The 19,769-nt window shown below is 29.7% G+C and overlaps 1 protein-coding gene across 1 annotated transcript; it reads left to right on the top strand.

The window, feature by feature from the left end:
* The first annotated feature begins 17,367 nt into the window (after positions 1–17,367).
* LOC102628498 (protein WHAT'S THIS FACTOR 1 homolog, chloroplastic) lies at positions 17,368–19,071 on the top strand. The gene has a single exon (XM_006491966.4). It carries the CDS (start codon positions 17,538–17,540, stop codon positions 18,984–18,986), a length of 1,449 nt encoding a protein of 482 aa, XP_006492029.2. The 5' UTR covers positions 17,368–17,537; the 3' UTR covers positions 18,987–19,071.
* Positions 19,072–19,769: the final 698 nt, after the last annotated feature.

Here is a 19,769-nt window from a genome sequence, read left to right as displayed (position 1 = left end):
TTTTATTTATTATTGCATACTAATTATTAAAATAAGTCCAAGATTACTTATGGTTAAACACATCAATAGAGCAAAAAATTGTATCTACTTCAGTACATTCATAATAAAAATATGCATAAATCAACATTTGAATAACTATAATGGCATACAATCCAATATCGCCATTAAATATATCCATAATAGTCTTCCTCCTAAACTATTGCCTGTGGCTACTACTAAAATCAAGTCTAAGCTCAAACATTAAATTCATTGTAAACTTCAACAAAAAAAAGTTACAATCGCCACTTCCAAACTCTTGTTGTGACACATCCTTAACTACCTTTATCTTCTAAGGGTCAGCACTTTACAACTCATGTTGGATGTCGTAAATCCAACATCTTCTAGCCATCGAGGAAAGATGACTTCAAGTGGCTTGAGTTGACTTAAGTACGTTTTTTTTTCGTCACAAAATGTCATTAACGAGTTATAAATCCACACTTTCTTAGTGCAAAGGTTTGCTTGGGCCAGTATCCAATGATTGCCACCCAGATTCACAGGAATGAATGTCTGCATATTAAATTTATCATTCTTGTTATGTCTAAAATCGTTTAAAAAATTAAAGTCCATTGGATTGTGTAGCAATACACACCACATTGACGTTCATGGATCGTTTCGACATGATGTCTTCCCACCATTGTTGTGTGTTGGAGAATGCATATTTAAAATAGGTAAAATCATTATTTTGCACTCCAAGAATCTCTAACATTTCTACTTTTATGTATTGAAATCTTTAAAATTTGATTATGTATGTTTTGTTATAATTTAAATATTTTATATATTTCAATGATATTTTAATCATTTCACGATTAACAAAAAAGTTAGATAGTAAAATGGATTGTATTTTTTAGTTTAGAACAGCTGAAAATTTTAGGAATGACATAAAAGACAAAATTATAATTTTAGAATTTTAGTGGGGCCTAGTTGATATCGCATTGATCAGTTGAGATGGCATTGACCAATTGATGAGGCATTGCTGACATGGCATTAATTGATGATGTGGCAAGATCATAGTGGGCTAAAAAATACAGATGTAGCATTGATCGATGACATAGCAGTGTCCTATTGGATCGAAAAATGATGATGTGGCGTTGACTAATAATGTTGTAGCATATTATTAAACCTGATGATGTGTTCGAACCAATCAGATATTGCCAGGTAATACAATCTTGATCGTCTGAATTATTTTAATTTGATGGCTATGATTTACTCATTGTATCTATAAATAGGGAACTGTCTCCTTAATTTGACAACTTTAAATCCAAATGTGAGCTCTATTTCCTGTAATTCTCTCATATTGTATTATCTACATATTTTAATAAAATTATACTATTTTACCCTTAGTTCAAAATATGAGTGACTAACTTAATTTCTAACTTAGGTTGAAGGTGAAGCCTTAACATGATCCATGACTTAATTTAGTAAGTTTATTTTCTTTTCCTCTCTAATTTATGTTATTTTTTTCACTTGTTGTCGACATACAGTGTATCTTGTCCAAATTTTGAACGATATATCAGCTCTCTAGTGAAATATTGTTATTATCTAGCACAATGAGCAATTTACAACATATTTATTAGAAAGAGACACCCCTCTAGTATTTGTGGGTCATCTTGACTCAGTGTTGATAGGGAGAGCATCTAAGTTATTTAGTGGACAGTCTTGCCACGTTATCGACAAAAGGATTGTTGTCATTTGGCACATCGTATACTCGACACCACATTTAGCGAAAGATCTACGACAAGAAAATGATCCTTTTGCCATGATTGTTTTACCCACGAAGCAAATTTTGTGGCCTATAATGACATTTTGCCATGAAAATACTATATCATAGCTAAATTTTGTGAGTGAAATTATAAATATTAAAGTTATCCATTTGCCACAAATCATTTGTGACTAAATATCATTTTTTTGCCATAAATATAAAGTTTGTTTCTAAAAGTTTACACGCGCATTGAGAAATTTCGCGCCTTACAGTTAGCCACAATATTAGTCATAAACGTTTGTGACTAAAGATTATAGTTTTCACCACAAAATATTTGTCAACAAAAAAAATGTCATAGGCCACGAAATAACTTCGTGGCTATATATATTGCTTTTAGCCATGAAGACTTTTGTTTCGAAATAGTTTTATTGGCCATGAAATCAAATCGTGGCTATATGTGTTGCATACAGCCACAAAATATTGGTCACAAAAATAAAAATAAAAATGCATTGTTGTACAATGCTTTAGCCAAAAAAAAAAATTGTAGCCAAAATGTACTTGGTTCATAATTTTAAATTTATTCATGCTTTTTGTTAATATTAAATATGTTTATTTTTTAATAACTACAACAAATTTACTATTAGGAAAGTAGTGTTACAAAGAATTTCAGAAAATAATATAATATTTTGATGGCATAAATATTGTCTAAAATTTTTAGATAAATAAATTTTTATACTTTTATAAGTTATTTATAACATATTCATAATATATTTCTAATAAATGGTAACCTTAGATTGTGTTACTTAAATAATACGTTAGGCTAATAGGATATATAATGCATTAGACTAATAAGAAATAATCTTTGATTGTGTTACTTAAATAATTAGTTGGACTAATTAATACTAACATGTTGGCCTAAAAAGCTATATAACTGTGAATCAACTCTAGAAAGTTAGCAGCTAATTGCTAACCTTCAAGCGGCTAACTGGCTTCACAACAGTTGTGGAATATTGATTCCAGAGAGTTAGCAGTCAACCGATTATTTTAAGCGGCCAACCGCCTGTGATGCATTTCTGGCTTTTAACTCTAGAGAGTTAGAGGCTAGCCGAATGCATGCTAGTAGCTAACCGGCTGTGTTTAATTGTCAATAGATGCCTAAATAATAAAAACAGTAATTTATTATGCCAAAACTTTACCAATTTTTTTCAAAACCTAAATTTCACTAGAATTTCTCACAAATTGCCGAGTAGTCTTTCCTCCCAAGTCACGATAAACCCTTCAATCCATCTCTGAATCCTCCCTCATCATCTAAAGCCACCACAAATCCTTCTTTCTATCTCGGTGCCAATTTCATATTTGCTCCTCATTCCAATTCCAAATCCTTATTTATAAATTCTTCAATTACTTTATTTTTTTGGTACATTTTTTCTTAGTTGTTGTGCCTTTTTTGTTTGTTATTGCAGAGAACAATAATTACTTGGTCGATGGTTCATGCATAATTAAGGCGAGTCATGTTTGTTTTTCTCTTTTTTATCCTATTGACATAGGATTTCATTGTTATGGGCGATGAGTTCTTTTTGTTTTATCTAATCTTTATTTAGCAATTAAGATACTGTAGAAGTGAAGAAGAAATAGGTCTTTGTTCAAATTAATTAAATTAGATAGAATTGGGAAACCCAATCTTAAATTGTGTTTCATTTTTCAAACTAGATATATTAGTTTAAACGCTTAATAATTTTTTTTTTGGCATTGTTGGGTTGTTATTTAATATTATTGAACCTACCGTGCACCCCTCCCCCTTTGGAGAAAAGAAGTTTTCTTTGTTGAAATTTTTTAAGTCTCTGCCTTTTTTTTTGTCCATCTTTGTAAAAGTCTGAAAGATAAGTTTAAAAGGAGAAAATGATATAATTTTTTCTTCATTCAAACTTGCAAAAATATAAACAAGATAATCAAGTATCTACATCATGTGTAAGACTCTAAATTCATTCTTCTTATTGTTTTCCTTGCAAAACTATAAACAATTCAAGCATCTACTCATATATTTTTGTATTTAATTCTTTTTATTATATTGTTTGCTCATACATGTGTTGAGATAAGTGTCCAAGTTAAAATTGAATTTTACGTTCTTTTCGTCCATTTTTTGTGTATATTATAAGATAAAGACTTAATAAATTATTACAAAAATCATTTGATTGCAGGCTTTCTATCAATGAATCTACTTCATTTTCTAATTTTTTAAATGAATGCATGTAACATTATTAAGATGTGAGTGGGATTGTTAAATCCCATACCATTCTAGTCCACATTTGGCTTCTTTTTGTTAATATGACTATATAGATCTTTTTAATAGCTTTTATTTTTTTTTCCCTTGTGCAGGTGTTGCGACAAAGTGTCTAAGTTGAGTTCATACTTACAATTAATTAAAAGAACAAGTTCATGGTTCTATAATTGATACTCACTTCATTTTATTCTTTCTACTGGATAAAATATGGATGCATATCAAAAATAGACTTTCTAAAGAGTGTATTGCTGGTGTTAGCTCATTTATTGAGATTGAAAACAAATGTGTGGATAAAAATAATTAAGTTAGTTGCCCACGTCGAAAATGTCAAAAGCTTTTGTTCAGCCTTTAGATGTAGTTAAAGATTATTTGTATAGGCCAAGTATTTCATTTAGTTATCAGAGATGGGTTTTTTATAGGGAAGATTATGAATCAGGTTCCAGCAGTAGATCAAATGTAATAAGGATGGGAACTAATATTGCTGAGGATGAAAATATTAATAATATTGAAGGAAATGGTGAGATGTATGATATATTTCATGATGTATATGATCCAGAAATACACACAAAGGAATCTAACTTAGGGAATATTACATCTTCACCTACTATTGAAGAGGTGAAAATTAATGGGCTTCTTAGTTTATTAAGTGAAGCTAAGCAAATGTTATTTCCAAGAGCTAGGTTGTTGATAACTCTATGAAATGAGAGTTATCATGACACTTTTAGACTTAAATCAATATTACTTAGAGAGTAAATGATGTATTTTTATTGTATTTTGTTATATTTTGCATAAACATTCATTTTAGTTTACTTTTAATAAATTTTGTAAATTTTTTTTTAATTTAGAATCATTTGTGCTTGGATTGTGTGCATAATTGTATGTGTTCGGAAGCTCAAATTTCAAGAAAGGAATGCTGATGCAATAGGCTTGCAAAAGATGGAAAAGAACTTGGTTACAAAAAAATTGAAACAAATCTGGAACAATGCAGTTGCTGTAGGTATTGCTGTAGCAATCCTGGAACAATTCTACGCAGGATACTTGCAGAATTACGATCTGCAGTTTCCTAATCTGACTTATACGCTCCCTAGGCTTCCATTTACCCTAATGTTTAGCTATAAAAGAAGCACACATCATAAGGAAATGGGGGAGCCATCACCCAAGAAGAAAAACACAAAGAAACAAAAGAAAAACAAGATTCAAGAGAGAGATTAAGGGCTGCACAAGAGGAAAAATTGCAAAGATCAATTGGGAGCTCAATCCTCCTTATCCTTCTCTAGTTTTTTTGTTTGCTATTTATTCATAGAGATGTGTTTCATGGCTGAAACTTTGTTCTTTATTTTTCTTTTGCAAACCATGAACTAAATTTATTTGTGGTTGAGTGATAAACAATTTTTATGGTTTATTGACTGAATATATGTGTTGCTGCATGTTTGCTGTAGCAGTTTGTTTTGATAGTATTTATTTTTATTCATTATTTCAGTTGATCACCCATTTAATAATAAAAGTTAGGAGAGAGCCGCAAAAGGGCCTATCTTAGTAGAACATATCAGAGCAATACTTGGTTTTAGATTGGGTTTTCTGGATTGAGTTTAACTTATCCCAAAAAGATCATAATTAATCTAAAATTAGTGATGAACTAGACATAGGGTTTCACCTTGTAGGGTAAATAGAACCTAAGCATGTAATTCTATATTTTATGTTGGCATAACAACTTATCATTGTTAGGTTGCATATAGATATGAGATATCCAACATGTGATGGCTGAGGATACATAAGGATTCTGCCCAGTGCTGTAGCTAATGCTGCAGCAACCGAGCCGAACATTAGAAAAATAGTCAAAACCATTAAGAGAGTTTATTCACTCAACTACTCTATATTATCATTGGTTTTATCCATGAGTTTGACGTGATAATTTACTTTGTTGCATTTTATTTATTACGTTTCTATTTTAATTAGTATATTAGTTTCATTAATTATTTTATTTTAATTTAGCACAAAATTTGCATTGTTAAGATTGCTGTAGCAAGTCTGATAATATCAATCCCTGTGGAGACGATCTTGAATACTCATCACTTTATTACTTGTTGTGTACACTTGCATATTGACACTAATAGCATTTGAATTTATACCCAACAGTTGTCTTCATTGAACTTTACTGTGAAGTTACTGCATTTAAAGGTTCTTAATAAATGGAGTAACAAATCATTAGATTTGATTTTTGACTTACTAAAAGAAGCCTTGCCAAATTCATCTTATGAGGAAAAAAGAATGTTGAAGGATTTAAGTTTAGGATATGAAATTATCCATGCTTGTAAGTATGATTGATATGTGTTTTGGAAAGAAAATGAGTCATGTAATAAGTGTACTGTGTGTGGTAAATCGCGATACAAATCTAACGTTGGTAAAGGGAAAAAAGTCCCTCAAAAGATGTTATGTTGTTTTCCTTTAAAACCTCGATTACAACGACTATTTATATCACGATACGCTACAAAAGAAATGAAATGGCACCAAGAAAAATGTATTGGTGAGGAAGACATTTTAAGACATCCTGCTGATGGTGAAGCTTGGAAAGATTTCGATAAGTCATATCCTTGGTTTGCATAGGATCCACGTAATGTTAGGTTGGGCCTTTCTAGTGATGGATTTAATCCTCTTGCCAATATGTACAATTCATATAGTATATGGCTTGTGATGCTTGTACCTTATAATTTTCCTCCATAGAAGTGTATGAAACAACAATTTTTGTTTATGTCATTGCTTATTCCTGGACCAAATGCACCAAGGAAGGACATTGATGTGTTCCTAAGACCTTTAATTGATGAATTAAATGAATTATGGAATGTTGGAGTGGAGAATTATGATGCTTCAACTCAAAGTAGCTTTAAACTACATGTAGCAGTTTTGTGGACAATCAATGATTTTCCTGTATATGGAAATTTATCTGGTAGAGCACAAAAGGTTATAAAGCTTGTCCTATTTGCAATGAACAAACATCTTCAGAGCTTTTGTATAGTAAAATATGTTATATTGGATATCATTGATTCTTATCAAGTAGTCATAGATGGCGGAATAGAAGATTACATAAAGGTAAGCCAGAAAAGGATCCTGCTCTAAAGGAATACTCAGAGCATGGTATTTTAAAGCAACTTGACGTGCTAGTTGAATATAAGCCTGGGAAGCATCTTAATAATAAAGATAGGAATAGGAAATGAAAACCAGAAGAGTTAAATTGGACAAAGAAAAGTATATTCTTCGAGCTAAAGTATTGGTCTTCTTTGAAACTTCATCATAATCTTGATGTGATGCATATTGAGAAGAATATATGTGAAAGTCTTGTTGGAACATTGTTAGATATTGATGGTAAAACAAAAGACATTGTTAAAGTTAGATTAGATTTACAAGATATAAACATTAGAAAGGAGTTGTATCTAATACATCAAGGCAATATACTCTTGAAGCCCCATGCATGTTATACTTTAATTTCATTTGAAAAGATTAAGTTCTGTCGATTCTTAAAGTCCGTTAAATTTCCATATGGATATGCATCTAATATTGCCAAGTGTGTGAGTGTTAATGATGATAAGTTATCGAGCTTAAAGAGTCATGATTGTCATGTATTATTAGAACGACTACATCCAATAAAAATACGACTTTATTTACTAAAAGAAGTTTGCCCAACAGTTATAGCATTTTGCGACTTTTTTTGGCAACTGTGTGCAAAGACGGTTACTGTACCTGATTTGGACGTTCTTGAAAAAAGAATTATCATAATACTTAACAAGCTTGAACGTATATTTCCTATTGCTCTGATATGTTCCACTAGAATCGGCCCTTTTGTGGCTTTTTTTCTAACTTATGCCATTAAATAGGTGGTCAGCCGAAATAATGACTGTAAATAAATACTAAAAAAATAAAATGATATAGCAAACATGCAGCAACATCTATATTCAGTCAATTAATCATTAAGTCAGTTTAACACTCAACTACAAATAAATTTAGTTTATAATTTACGAAAGGTATTGAAACAACCAAGTTCTAGCCATCGAATACATCTTCAATGATCAATAAATGACAAATGAACAAGAAAATAAAGAGAAAGAACGAATTCCAATCTCTTCTACAATTTCTTCTACTGGTGCAGCCTTGAGTCTCAATCAGGAATTCTACTACTTTGTTGTTTCTTTTCTGTTTTTATCTTAATTGATGGCCTCTTTCTTTTCATGTACACCTCCTTTTATAATCACAAATTAGGGTAATTGAAAACTTTTAGGGCGCGCATCTTCAAATTAGGAAACTGCAAATCGCAATATTCTGAATATTTTGCCCGGATTTTCTGTCAATGCTTGAGAGTTGCTACAGCAATGGTTGCTACAGCAATAGCTACAGTATCTTTATTATTCCAGACTTATTCCAATTCTTCTATAGCCATGCTCGTTTGTCCTTTATAAGTCCATTACAACATCATCCTTTACATAAAATGCAAGTTTCCAATTAGCTACAATTAATCATATGTTTTAGGTATATAATAATTCAAGAATCATATAAACTTTGTCAAACTCACACTAAAATAAATGTAATGCAAACTAACATTAAAGTGCACTAAAACGCATCAATTACTCTCTAAGTAGTCTTGATTTAAATCTAAAAGTCTCATGATAACTCTCATTTCATAGAGTTATCATCTTCCAATATATTTTGGTTTTCTCCTTTGCATCTGGCTTAATGGTTTGTAAAATATTTCCCTACCATAAAATATCCCAAATTTTAAGTTTGTGTAATCATCTAATATTAGTAATATGAAAAGTAGTTATATACATACATACATATATGTTACTTACAAGACGAGAATTGTCATTAAGATATGAATACATTTCAGCAAAGTTTATTTTAGAAGAAGTAATGGAAATCTTCTTTTTAATTTTCATGACCCACTCTAATGGCAGCCCTTCGATCATTTTAAAAATCCAAGCCTGCAACAAGTAAAGTTATAAAGTCACAAAACGTTTCATTAAATATTCATTGTTACAAAACTAAGCAATCCAAAAAAATTTCTCAACATACTTGAACTATAGAGGTATAGCAATAAACATTGTATTTTTCAATTTTATACTTGGGATTTTCCGAGCAAGACTTTCATATATCATTTCCCACGACAACCGACCCCACAGACGATTTTGAAAGTGATCTAACTCATCTGCTTCATTAAGCAACCAGAATTGATTTGACAATGATTTTTTCTTTCATTTAGTACTTTGCTTGTAAAGTAATACAATGGGATCTTTAACGCATCAGTGTCATCCACAGCCTCGAAATCTAAGTCCGCAAATTTTAACTCGAACTAAACAATGTTCATCTTGCGAAACAAACCACCAAAATACTTGTTAAGCAACATTGTTTTTTTCTTTTTTGGTACACCATCTTGACTATAGGAAAGTCCCGTAACAAGACACCACTTTCCAACGAATAAGCATATCAAATGCTCACCAATTTAAAACCACAATTGATCTTTTTTGTTGCTTTCTCCATGACCCACTTGCCTAAGTAACACATTATGCACAATTACGTTACTCAAGGGAAAGCTTCAGCATTCCAAGAAATGGCCAAATATGTCTTGCTTGAATAGTTTCAAATGTCGTTTTGTTAATTTTTCCTAGATGGCTTTTACAACTGTGTCTAGTTTACACATACTCATGATACGCCTGAGGAAGTGATCGTCATAAAGTACCTTCATCATGCCCGGTTTAATCGTCGGTTCGGGAGAATTATGTTTTGCTATTTTAGATTTTACCATGTATCTGATACAAGTTAGATTAGATTGAAAAATTATAATCCGTAAAATTGTGAATCGGATATGAATTGATGTCTAATCTATAAAATCCGATCCGCGAACACCCCTAACAAATATTGCTTCTAACCTAAATTAACCATTAATTAAAGTCACAACACCTCAGTTAACTTTCTTTTAAAAAACTTTAATACTTACATAGTTACCATTCACTTTCACTATATAACATGGTGAATTTGATGTTATGTGCCTATTGCGGGCACAATAGGGCTGATCAATTCATAAGAGTATATGAGAAAGCAGCTAAAAAACTATTCAGTCAAACTCTTGGGATATATGTTTTCATCAATACACTTATTTATTATTTAGTTCTCATTAATACATTTCCTTATTTTTAAATTTTACGAAGTTTTTTTTTTGTATGAATCAAATCATATCAAAATTCAAACCACCCAATGATTGGATTTGATCACAATCATTAGTTTTGAATTAGTAAAATCCTCCCAATGGGCCTTTGGTCCAGTGGGAGAACTCTTGCACTTACAATGTTGAGTGCAAAGGTTCGACTCTCCATAAAAACATTTATGGGGGTTATCTACAATCCTCCTTCAATTATTAAATAATTGAGTGAAGTCAGTCTATCCCACACGAAATGTGAGTGGAGTGGATAGTTCTCGAATTTTTGAGAGGGTTTAAAGAATCTGGGCAGCGCTTCAGAAGAGTACATGCCATGAAGAATGTCCCAATTGTAGAATATGTTTGTAAATATTAATTGTAATACCTGATGTATGTTAGTGGAGTGGACAGTTCTTGAATATTTGAGAGGGTTTAAAGAATCTTGGCAACGCTTCAGAGGAGTACATGCCATGAAGAAGGTCTCAATTGTAGAATCTGTTTATAAATATTAATTGTAATACCTGATGTAATATCAGTAACAGTACTGTATAACAATATATATATAAAAAAAAAATTAGCGAAATCCCACTGAAAAATAAATCTTACATCTCTAAAAAGAAAAAAATTTATCATACTTGAAAAATAAATAATCGCATCTAACCAATAGAATTATAATTAATAATTAGCAAGAAAATTAGAGTTATATATCAAATCTTAGTATTAATAACATTAACAAGAACCAAAAAAAAAAAAAGACTTACATTTTGTCCGACAGGACCCGGTCCATAAGGTGCAAAGTGTGCATGATATGCTTGCGATAGGCAAGTGTTGTGTTCTTTCATCGATCACCAAATTCACTCTCCGTTGCACTTAGTGTACAAAAAACACACCACACAACTCAACAAACACCCCGTCGCACTTGGATTATACAAAAACTAAATACAAACTATCTAAGATGAATTTCATCAAACACCTGATATGTAATAGCTATAGCCCATCATTTTGACTAAATTTTGTTTCATTATATCCCTCTAACAACCTATAATTATCTACAATTCCAATCAAATTCATTCAAATCATTTTTAAAAAATGATGAAGTTAGCTTACCTAGGGTTTGGGCTCTTTTCAATTTGTTGGATTCATTTTGGATTCATATAGATTACAGTGGATTCAATTGGATTTTAGTTCGCCGGTGTCGTCATCGTTCATCATTGCAGTCACCGTTTGTCATTCGTCATTCGTCGTTCAATAGATAAAAGTTTGGGGTGTGGCTAGAGCAAGTTGACCGAATGAAATGTGGAGGGTAATTTGGGGCCAAAAAAAATTATTTGGCTAGTTATGATAAGAAAAAGTTTGGGGAATCAAATTCAAAAGTTGAAAATTTTTAGGGTTACTTTTGTAAAATTTCTCTATTTAAATGTATTATGATTAAAAAAGAAGTTAAAGACAAACATAGAACTTATAAGTTATCTGCAAACTTCCAAAAATTGAGTATTCATGAGTGAATTATTAACATAATTTATAAATTTAATATCTATCTTTTTTAATCTTATAGATATTCTATGTTTATTATATCAGTTAATGTTTTATTGTTTTTCTTCTAATTATGACATCACTCTTCAATAAAATTTAAAAAAAATTATTATCTTGGCCACTCCCATTCAATTTATGCAACATTGTTTATTTTTCAATGACTCTTGTAAAAATAAATAAATAAACTTGACCTGTACAAAATCTGAATCCAAGATCACTGGTCTCTTTAAACAATTAGTAAATTATATTATGGTGGGGATATTTTCACCCTACTATTTTTGTAAATCCACTCATTTAAAAAAAAATTACAGCGACCTCACAATATTTTTAAAAAATACAAATTAATAAAAAAATTTGTACAATTAATCAATTTAATCATTCTATTAATTTTTTTTCTTTTAAGTTTCTTTGACCATATTTTATCATGAAATTTAATATAAGTTTTATTTTACTATTTTATTATTATTATATAAAATGACTAAATTGCCCTAATAATCATGAGTTATTCTATCTAATAATTTATGTATTTAATTTTGTGAGTTATAAAATAATATTTTTAAATGAAATCTGGTTATTATTTTCATCCTTATATGTAAATGACATTAATTTGATTGCCAAATAATTTACATGAATATCGTACCATAAAGACCCTAAGTTAGTTTATTTAAATTTTAATAATCATACTAGTAAAGTAGTATTTGAAATAATGAGTTTGGTATAGAATTAGAAAACAATTGAAGTGAATTCTTGACATTTTTACCTTATAAGGGTAAAATAATCAATTTAAGTTTATGTTAAAGTAATCTTTATAATCAAATATAATAAAAGAATCTAAGTCACAAAAAAGTAAATTAAGATAAATTAATTAATTCCCCAAAATTTTTCCTTATTTGAATTTTTTAAAATATTGTGTAATTGTTTGTAATTATGTTTTGAAAATGGACGGGTTTACAAAATTATGAGATGGAGATATCACCACCCATTATATTAAGGATAATTATGTATGACCCTTTCTATTGTTGTAAATATCAACAGCCATCAAAATTTTAAAAACTCGTTGTTAAAACCCTTAAATCTTTTACTTGTTCAACATTATGAGTCCGTAGTAAAAATTTTTTTTTTCTCTATCTTAATTATTTCATTAGATTTTCTTGAACTTAATTATATATATACTTGAACTTTTGATATTTGGACATATTAATGCTCATTTTGTTATTTAAGTTAATTGTACTTATTTATCTTTAGAAGAAATCAGTTCAAGAATAAAGTTTGTTCTTCAATTCGTATAAAATTTTTTAGCAGTCCTATTTAAGAATAATTTCTTTGGCTTCAACCAAAATTAATCTTTTAACAGATACACATGCAATTGTTACACTTAATTTTTTTTTTTCAAATGGTTGTGATAACACAAATTGTTTATTTATTTTACAATTATTCCATGAACCATGAAAAATTTTAAGATTAGCAAAGTAGCATATACCTGAATCCAATTTTAGTAGTCCGTCATTAATTTCTCTTTAATGAATGCATACAATACTATAAATGCAATTCAAATTAAAAAAAAAAAATCCATTCTTACACGTAATCGAGAAATATATATATATATATATATATATTTGTATTAGAACATTAATATCTTTTGGAAAGTTAACATAAATGCTGAATTTTTTTTCCCCTTAAACCAAACGATCACCGAGCCAATAGATAATTTTAAATATATTTTAATATTTTTGTTTTAGGTGACTGGCAAGGCCGGCTCAACCATATTTGGGGCCTTCTACAAATGATTTTAATTATTATTTTTTTTTAATTTAAGATTATATATATATATATATTATTTATTGAAAATCAATTCTTTAAACACTCTAAAATTTAAAATTATTAAATAAAATTCTATTCTATTGTTGCTAATCCATTAAATTTTAATTCAATTATAATATTTCCACTTATTTTTTTAACTCAAATTATATCTTTTTTACTACTCATTTTCTAAATTAAACTAATTTTTCTACTCTTCTATTCTTTAAAGTTTTTCGATATAGTTTTATTTCAAAATAGATAAAACAAGTACACAAAAAAAAGTAGATGAATAAAAGAATATATTAAAAAGAAATAAGAATAAATAAATAACACAACTGATTAAGCGAATAATAAAAAGATAAAATCTGAAATTTGAGATGAAATCATAAATTATATTTATATTAATTGTTTGAGGATTTGAGTAATGACCAATAGTCATAGAGAATAGAGAAAACTATTAGATTTTTTCTTTTTCTTCTTGAGTGGAAAGTAGAGGAAGCAGGATTTTTTTCCTTCTCTCTCTTTCTTTCTCTCAAACACCAAGAACAAATCATATCTTGATTGTTGGAGGAAAAATTTAATGGATAAGTAATAAAATGTGGGGCTTTTATAGAGGTTTAAAATGAATATAAAACTTTTAAAATATAATATATTAATTCTAACAATGAAATAGAGAATTTGTAGAATTGAAACTATTAATTTATCGGTTTTGTAGAAACTAAAACTACTAAGTACTACATTAAAAAAACTTTATAGGAATTTGATAGTTTATTTAGGAAAAGATAATTACAAAATAATAATAAATTAAATGAATAATAATGACTTTTAAATCTATTTTCCCCTTTTATATACAAAATAATTATCTCGTGGGATCTTCATGTAAAGCGGGGCCCTAGGTAATCGCCTAAGTTGCCTAGAGATCGAGCCGCTACTGGTGACTAGTTATCAATTTGTCAAGAATAATCAACAATGCTCATACTCTTTCACTGAGATAATTATGTTTTTATTAAAAAATTATTATTTTGCAATTTAAATCAGTACTAATTTATACAAATTCATCAAAGAATCACTACAGAGTTATGCTATTTATCATTAATCATTATAATTAGTTGAAGACATTATTTTTTAATTAACAATGAGTAACATATTCGGAAATCAATTTCCAAAAATGTATTTTTATTGTTTCATTATATAAAAATTATCTTAATAGTTAAACTAAGTTTTAAAAATGAAAAAATATATTTGGACTGTATACAGCTTAGTTTATAAATTATATGTATTCTCCATTTGCACTAAAACATTAACTTTGTCTACTCCAAATTATTTAATTCCAACTTATTTTGGAACCAATAAGAAAGATTACTCATTTTAAATCTTCAGAAAAGATTAAAATTCTCTTATGATCTAATCATATACTATAATTCAAGTACTGATTAATAGTTAATAAATAAAAATTAAAGTAGTTAAATCTTACACATAAAAAAAATAAAAAAGTCAAATTTTACCATCAAAAGACAAATGACAGGTGAATTTTAAAATTTCAATAAAGTTTAAATAAGGACATGATCCTAATCCCCTGAAAAACCCTACATTTTAAAAGAAGTACATTACTTATACAATCATGAATTGCACAAAATAAGTAAAATTGACTCTCCATCATATGGAAATGGGAGATTGGAGAATATATATAATATAGGTAACAGAACATTTGAAAGAGTAACGGACATCACTAATCATACATATCATAATGGAGTTCAATTTAAATCGAGTATATATTGTGAGCAATGGTAATTATTGATAACATACAACATACTTACCCAATTCAAATTCACAATTTGTATCATTAATTAGTTATGTGTCACGCATAATTAACTGTCATGTGTAATGTGTTAGTTGATTTTATTATTTATTATTAATGTGCTAATTTTACAACCTTTATCAATAAGTGACTCATCACTTATGATACAAATTGTGCAAAGTGTAATATTACTCTTGATAGTATCCATAACAACCACAATATTATGTGTGAAAAATAGAAGGTATAGCGTTTTAGTCCCGGTCACATTGATAAGAGGAAATTAGGCTGCCAATAGGAAATAATTAAAAGATTTAACCATGATAATGGTGAGTGTTATTATATTATTAATCACAATTCTATATCTATAACATTTATTATAAAATAAGCGTCAAGGCTACATGAAATAATATTTTATCATCACTTCAATTTCTATGAGATAATTTGGATAAGAAGTCGTATGCACAATGCTCAAAATATCATATTAACATTTGAAATGATGGTACACTATATATATAGCGTATTACTCCAGAAGATGATGACTTGTTTCCATACGCAAAATTATTATTGTTCTACTAATACTAATATAATTTGATGAGTAATTATGCCATTTGTTATATCAGATGTAATTGATTTAGGGTAAATTTGTTTTACACAAGTATAAAAATTATTCTCATAGGGCATGTTTGGCACACTGCATTACATTATGTTGTATTCCATTATTTTAACGTAGATGTGTTTTATTATTCTGTATTAGCATTGTACTATATTAATATTGGACAATGTTTGATGCTACACTATACTGTCTATAATTTTTTTGTGATTAATTTAAATTATATATTTAAAAAATAATATTTATTAGTACTTAGAGATATGTTAAATATAGAAGTCTAAAATTTTACAAATTTAACATTATTTTTTAATATAAATGAAAAAAAATCATATCTTTTCATAAAGATAGAAACTTATAGCCTTAAAATTTTCGACAACATAACATTTATTTTTCAGTATTTTCCAAATTTATAACCTGTAAAATAAAGATTGAAACAAATAATTTAATTAAATAATCTCTAAATAACATCACAACATAAATAAATAGTTAAAACCCGGAAGTTTAGTTTAAAAGTCATCTTAAAATGATAGAATAAAAAGTTTGTGCATACCGGAAGATAGTTACAAAATAATAAAGTGATACGATAATTGTAACATATTCACTAACAAAATGAATTGTACTAAATAATCCAAGTGTTCTGTAGTATATGTAATAATATTTTATATCATTAATATTACTATTAATTTTAATTAATATTATTCATATTTAAATATTTATTATTAGTTATATTAAAATTTTTAAAAATAATTAATTTTAATATATTAATTATTGTAATATAATTAAATAATGTAATAATATGTTATATTTTTAAGTATTCATTATTACTTACATTAACTTATTAAATATTTATCAATTTTATATATTAATTATTATAATATAATTAAATAATACATTATTTAGTTCTATTTTTTATATCATAAAAATTAAAAGATAATATAATATTATTGAATAATATATTATAAGTTTTTAATTTATATTAATAATTATAATGTAAAAATAAAAGAAAATAGAAATTAATATTATATTATATTAAAATTATTTATTATTAAAATTATTATTTATTATTATTATTATTATTAAGTTCAAAAAAATAAAAGCAGGCTTTAGTCAATGCAATGACCTGCTGCAGCCATTGCAATCCCATGTTTAGCTAACACAATGACAGCTAATGAGGGGTACCAAACAACCCCATAACGTTTCCTTATTTAAAAAAAAAAAAAATGACATCGCCAAATCTCAACAATGTCAAATTAAGGGGGCCTTCTATAATATTCTAATTTAAAGGGTTCTACTTGGAATTAGATAACGTACAAGTAGCCAATTGATAATTACCGTTGACATTTGCCATAAAATCAATATGTCACCACGCGTTTCGGTAGCCAGATTTAACTGCAAAATGTTCCAACCGTTGGATGGCCTCATAAGAAATCCAGCGGTCTATGAATTTCAAATAAAAAATTCGTCTGTTTAAAAGTTAAGCCAATTTCTCTCTCCGCCGGTGGCTTTCCCTTCCCCGCGCGTTGTTGCAGCGTGGTTTGGGTGTCAGCCGATTTTGGAGTTGCACGCCATCTGTTTGTGATAAAGTCTAGCTGAAAAATGACACAGTCTCTCTCTGTTTCTTCTCAAAATGATACTTTTTTCCGCTGCAGCTTCTTCTCATCAACTCCTGCTCTGATACACAGAAACAGTTACAGCTTTCATCAAGCTAGTAAGAAGTCGAGAAATATCTCTATTTCAGTTACATGTGCATCTCCGAAAATTGTACGAAGTCCTTCACTTGACAAGCACATAGTGACCCATAACAGAACCCGTTTTGTGCAAAAGTTGAAAACATTATTACTTTCCAAGCCAAAACACTATATCCCAATACACATTCTTTCTAAATGCAGGTCGTATCTTTCGCTCCCCAAGCCTAAGTCGATACGGTCAATGATCCATCGTTATCCTATGATATTCGAAGTTTTTGCAGTTCCCATGCCACCCACGCCGTTGAATGCAACTAAATCAGGCTATCAACAGTGTGTCCGTTTGACCCCGGCTGCAGCAGCTCTTGCTGCTCAGGAAATAAGTCTCAAATCAGCCATCTCGAATACTTTGGCGGATAAGCTCCAGAAACTTCTCATGCTCTCTTCTCATCGCCGGCTGCTGCTTTCGAAGCTGGTTCATCTTGCTTCTGATCTTGGCCTGCTGCCTAATTTCCGTTCCCGCCTCTGCAATGACTATCCGGACAAATTCAAGATGGTCGACACCTCGTACGGCCGAGCTCTTGAACTTGTGTCATGGGACCCTCAGTTGGCGGTTCCTATGCCTTGTGCTGAAACGAAATCACTTGGATTGATTGTTGACAGGCCTCTAAAGTTCAGGCACTTGAAACTCCGAAAGGGATTGAATTTGAAGAGACGTCATCGGAACTTTTTGATAAAGTTTGGCGAGCTGCCTGATGTGTGTCCTTACAACACCTCTTCTGAAGAATTTCCTAAAGAGTCCCTTCAAGCGGAGAAGAGAGCTTGTGCATTGGTGAGAGAGGTGTTAGGGATGATGGTGGAAAAGCGAACTTTGATAGACCATTTGACTCATTTTAGGAAGGATTTCGGGCTATCAAACAATTTGAGGGCGATGATACTGAGACACCCAGAGTTATTTTATGTCAGTCCAAAAGGCATAAGAAACTCTGTGCAGTTGGTGGAAGAATTTGATGAAAAGGGCGTGCTTTTAAAGAGAGACGAAACTCTGTTGATTAAAGAAAAGTTGATGGAGTTGGTTAGGGAGGGGAAAAAGATGAGACGAGAGAGGAGAAAGCAGAGCATTTTTGGAAATTGTATTGATGAATGTTGTAGTGATGGTGGCCACGATGAAGTTGATGAACTCGATAATAATGATGATGATGGTTTTGAGAATTTGTTTGAGTCAGCAGATTCAGATCTTGATTATCATTTTGATGATGATGGGAGCTTCGAGTTGGGGGATCATTGGGAGAATGGGGAATTATGGACTGCTTCCTCTGTCCTCACCAACAAAGATGGACAATGTATAACACCTTGGTAATTATCAGCGACTGTGTATAGCTCTCCTAAAGATATGACTTCGCATAAAGCCTTGGTAATAATAAATTATGTTTGCATTTTTATCATTCTCATGTGCTTGCAGTCGCACATATGATCATAGTTCATGAATCGATTTAAAAACTGATAAAGATCAACACACTCTGCTATTTTTTAGTGTAGTTGCCGATAATCAAATTTACTCGAGTGATCTATCTTAAGCAATTTTTCTGGTGACAAAATTGACTAATAACTTCTGAAATAAACTGGATTACTTCACTTCTGCATAGGGATGGCAAAATCCCGGGCCGGGTCCGGGTATTGCAATGACCGGACTCTGCCCGGATGCAACCACTTCGGGTCCGGGCCGGGTTTTAATCCGGGTACCCAAATTTTATATTTTTAATATTATATGTGTATATATTTTTTATTTTTTGGTAATTTTATAAGTTTTAAATTTATTTCAATAAAATTTGACATGAAAATATAAATTTTAAGTGTTTAAAACTTTATATATGTATAATAAATGAGTCAAATAAATATAAATATTTAAAATAATATATATTTTATAATATTTTTTTAATAAAATCCGGATTTCGGATTTATTAAGTGATGCTGAAGACCGACCCGACTTCATACTCGGACCGAGTAATACCCGACCCACAACGCTCGGGTACAATTCGGGTCCAGACCGAGCGGGTATTTTGCCATCTCTACTTCTGCATGGCCTTTGCTGAAGAAGAGTAGTTACTACATTCAACAAGTTTGGTTTAACAATAATAGGTAG

This window comes from Citrus sinensis, chromosome 7 (genome assembly GCF_022201045.2).
Source record: "Citrus sinensis cultivar Valencia sweet orange chromosome 7, DVS_A1.0, whole genome shotgun sequence".
NCBI classification, from domain to species: Eukaryota; Viridiplantae; Streptophyta; class Magnoliopsida; order Sapindales; family Rutaceae; genus Citrus; species Citrus sinensis.
Note: the sequence above shows the minus strand (reverse complement) of the source record. Positions and strands in the feature narration are given on the sequence as shown.

Excerpts from the sequence above, each read along its gene's own strand:
- LOC102628498 (XM_006491966.4), top strand. The coding sequence starts at position 17,538 with ATGACACAGTCTCTCTCTGTTTCTTCTCAAAATGATACTTTTTTCCGC.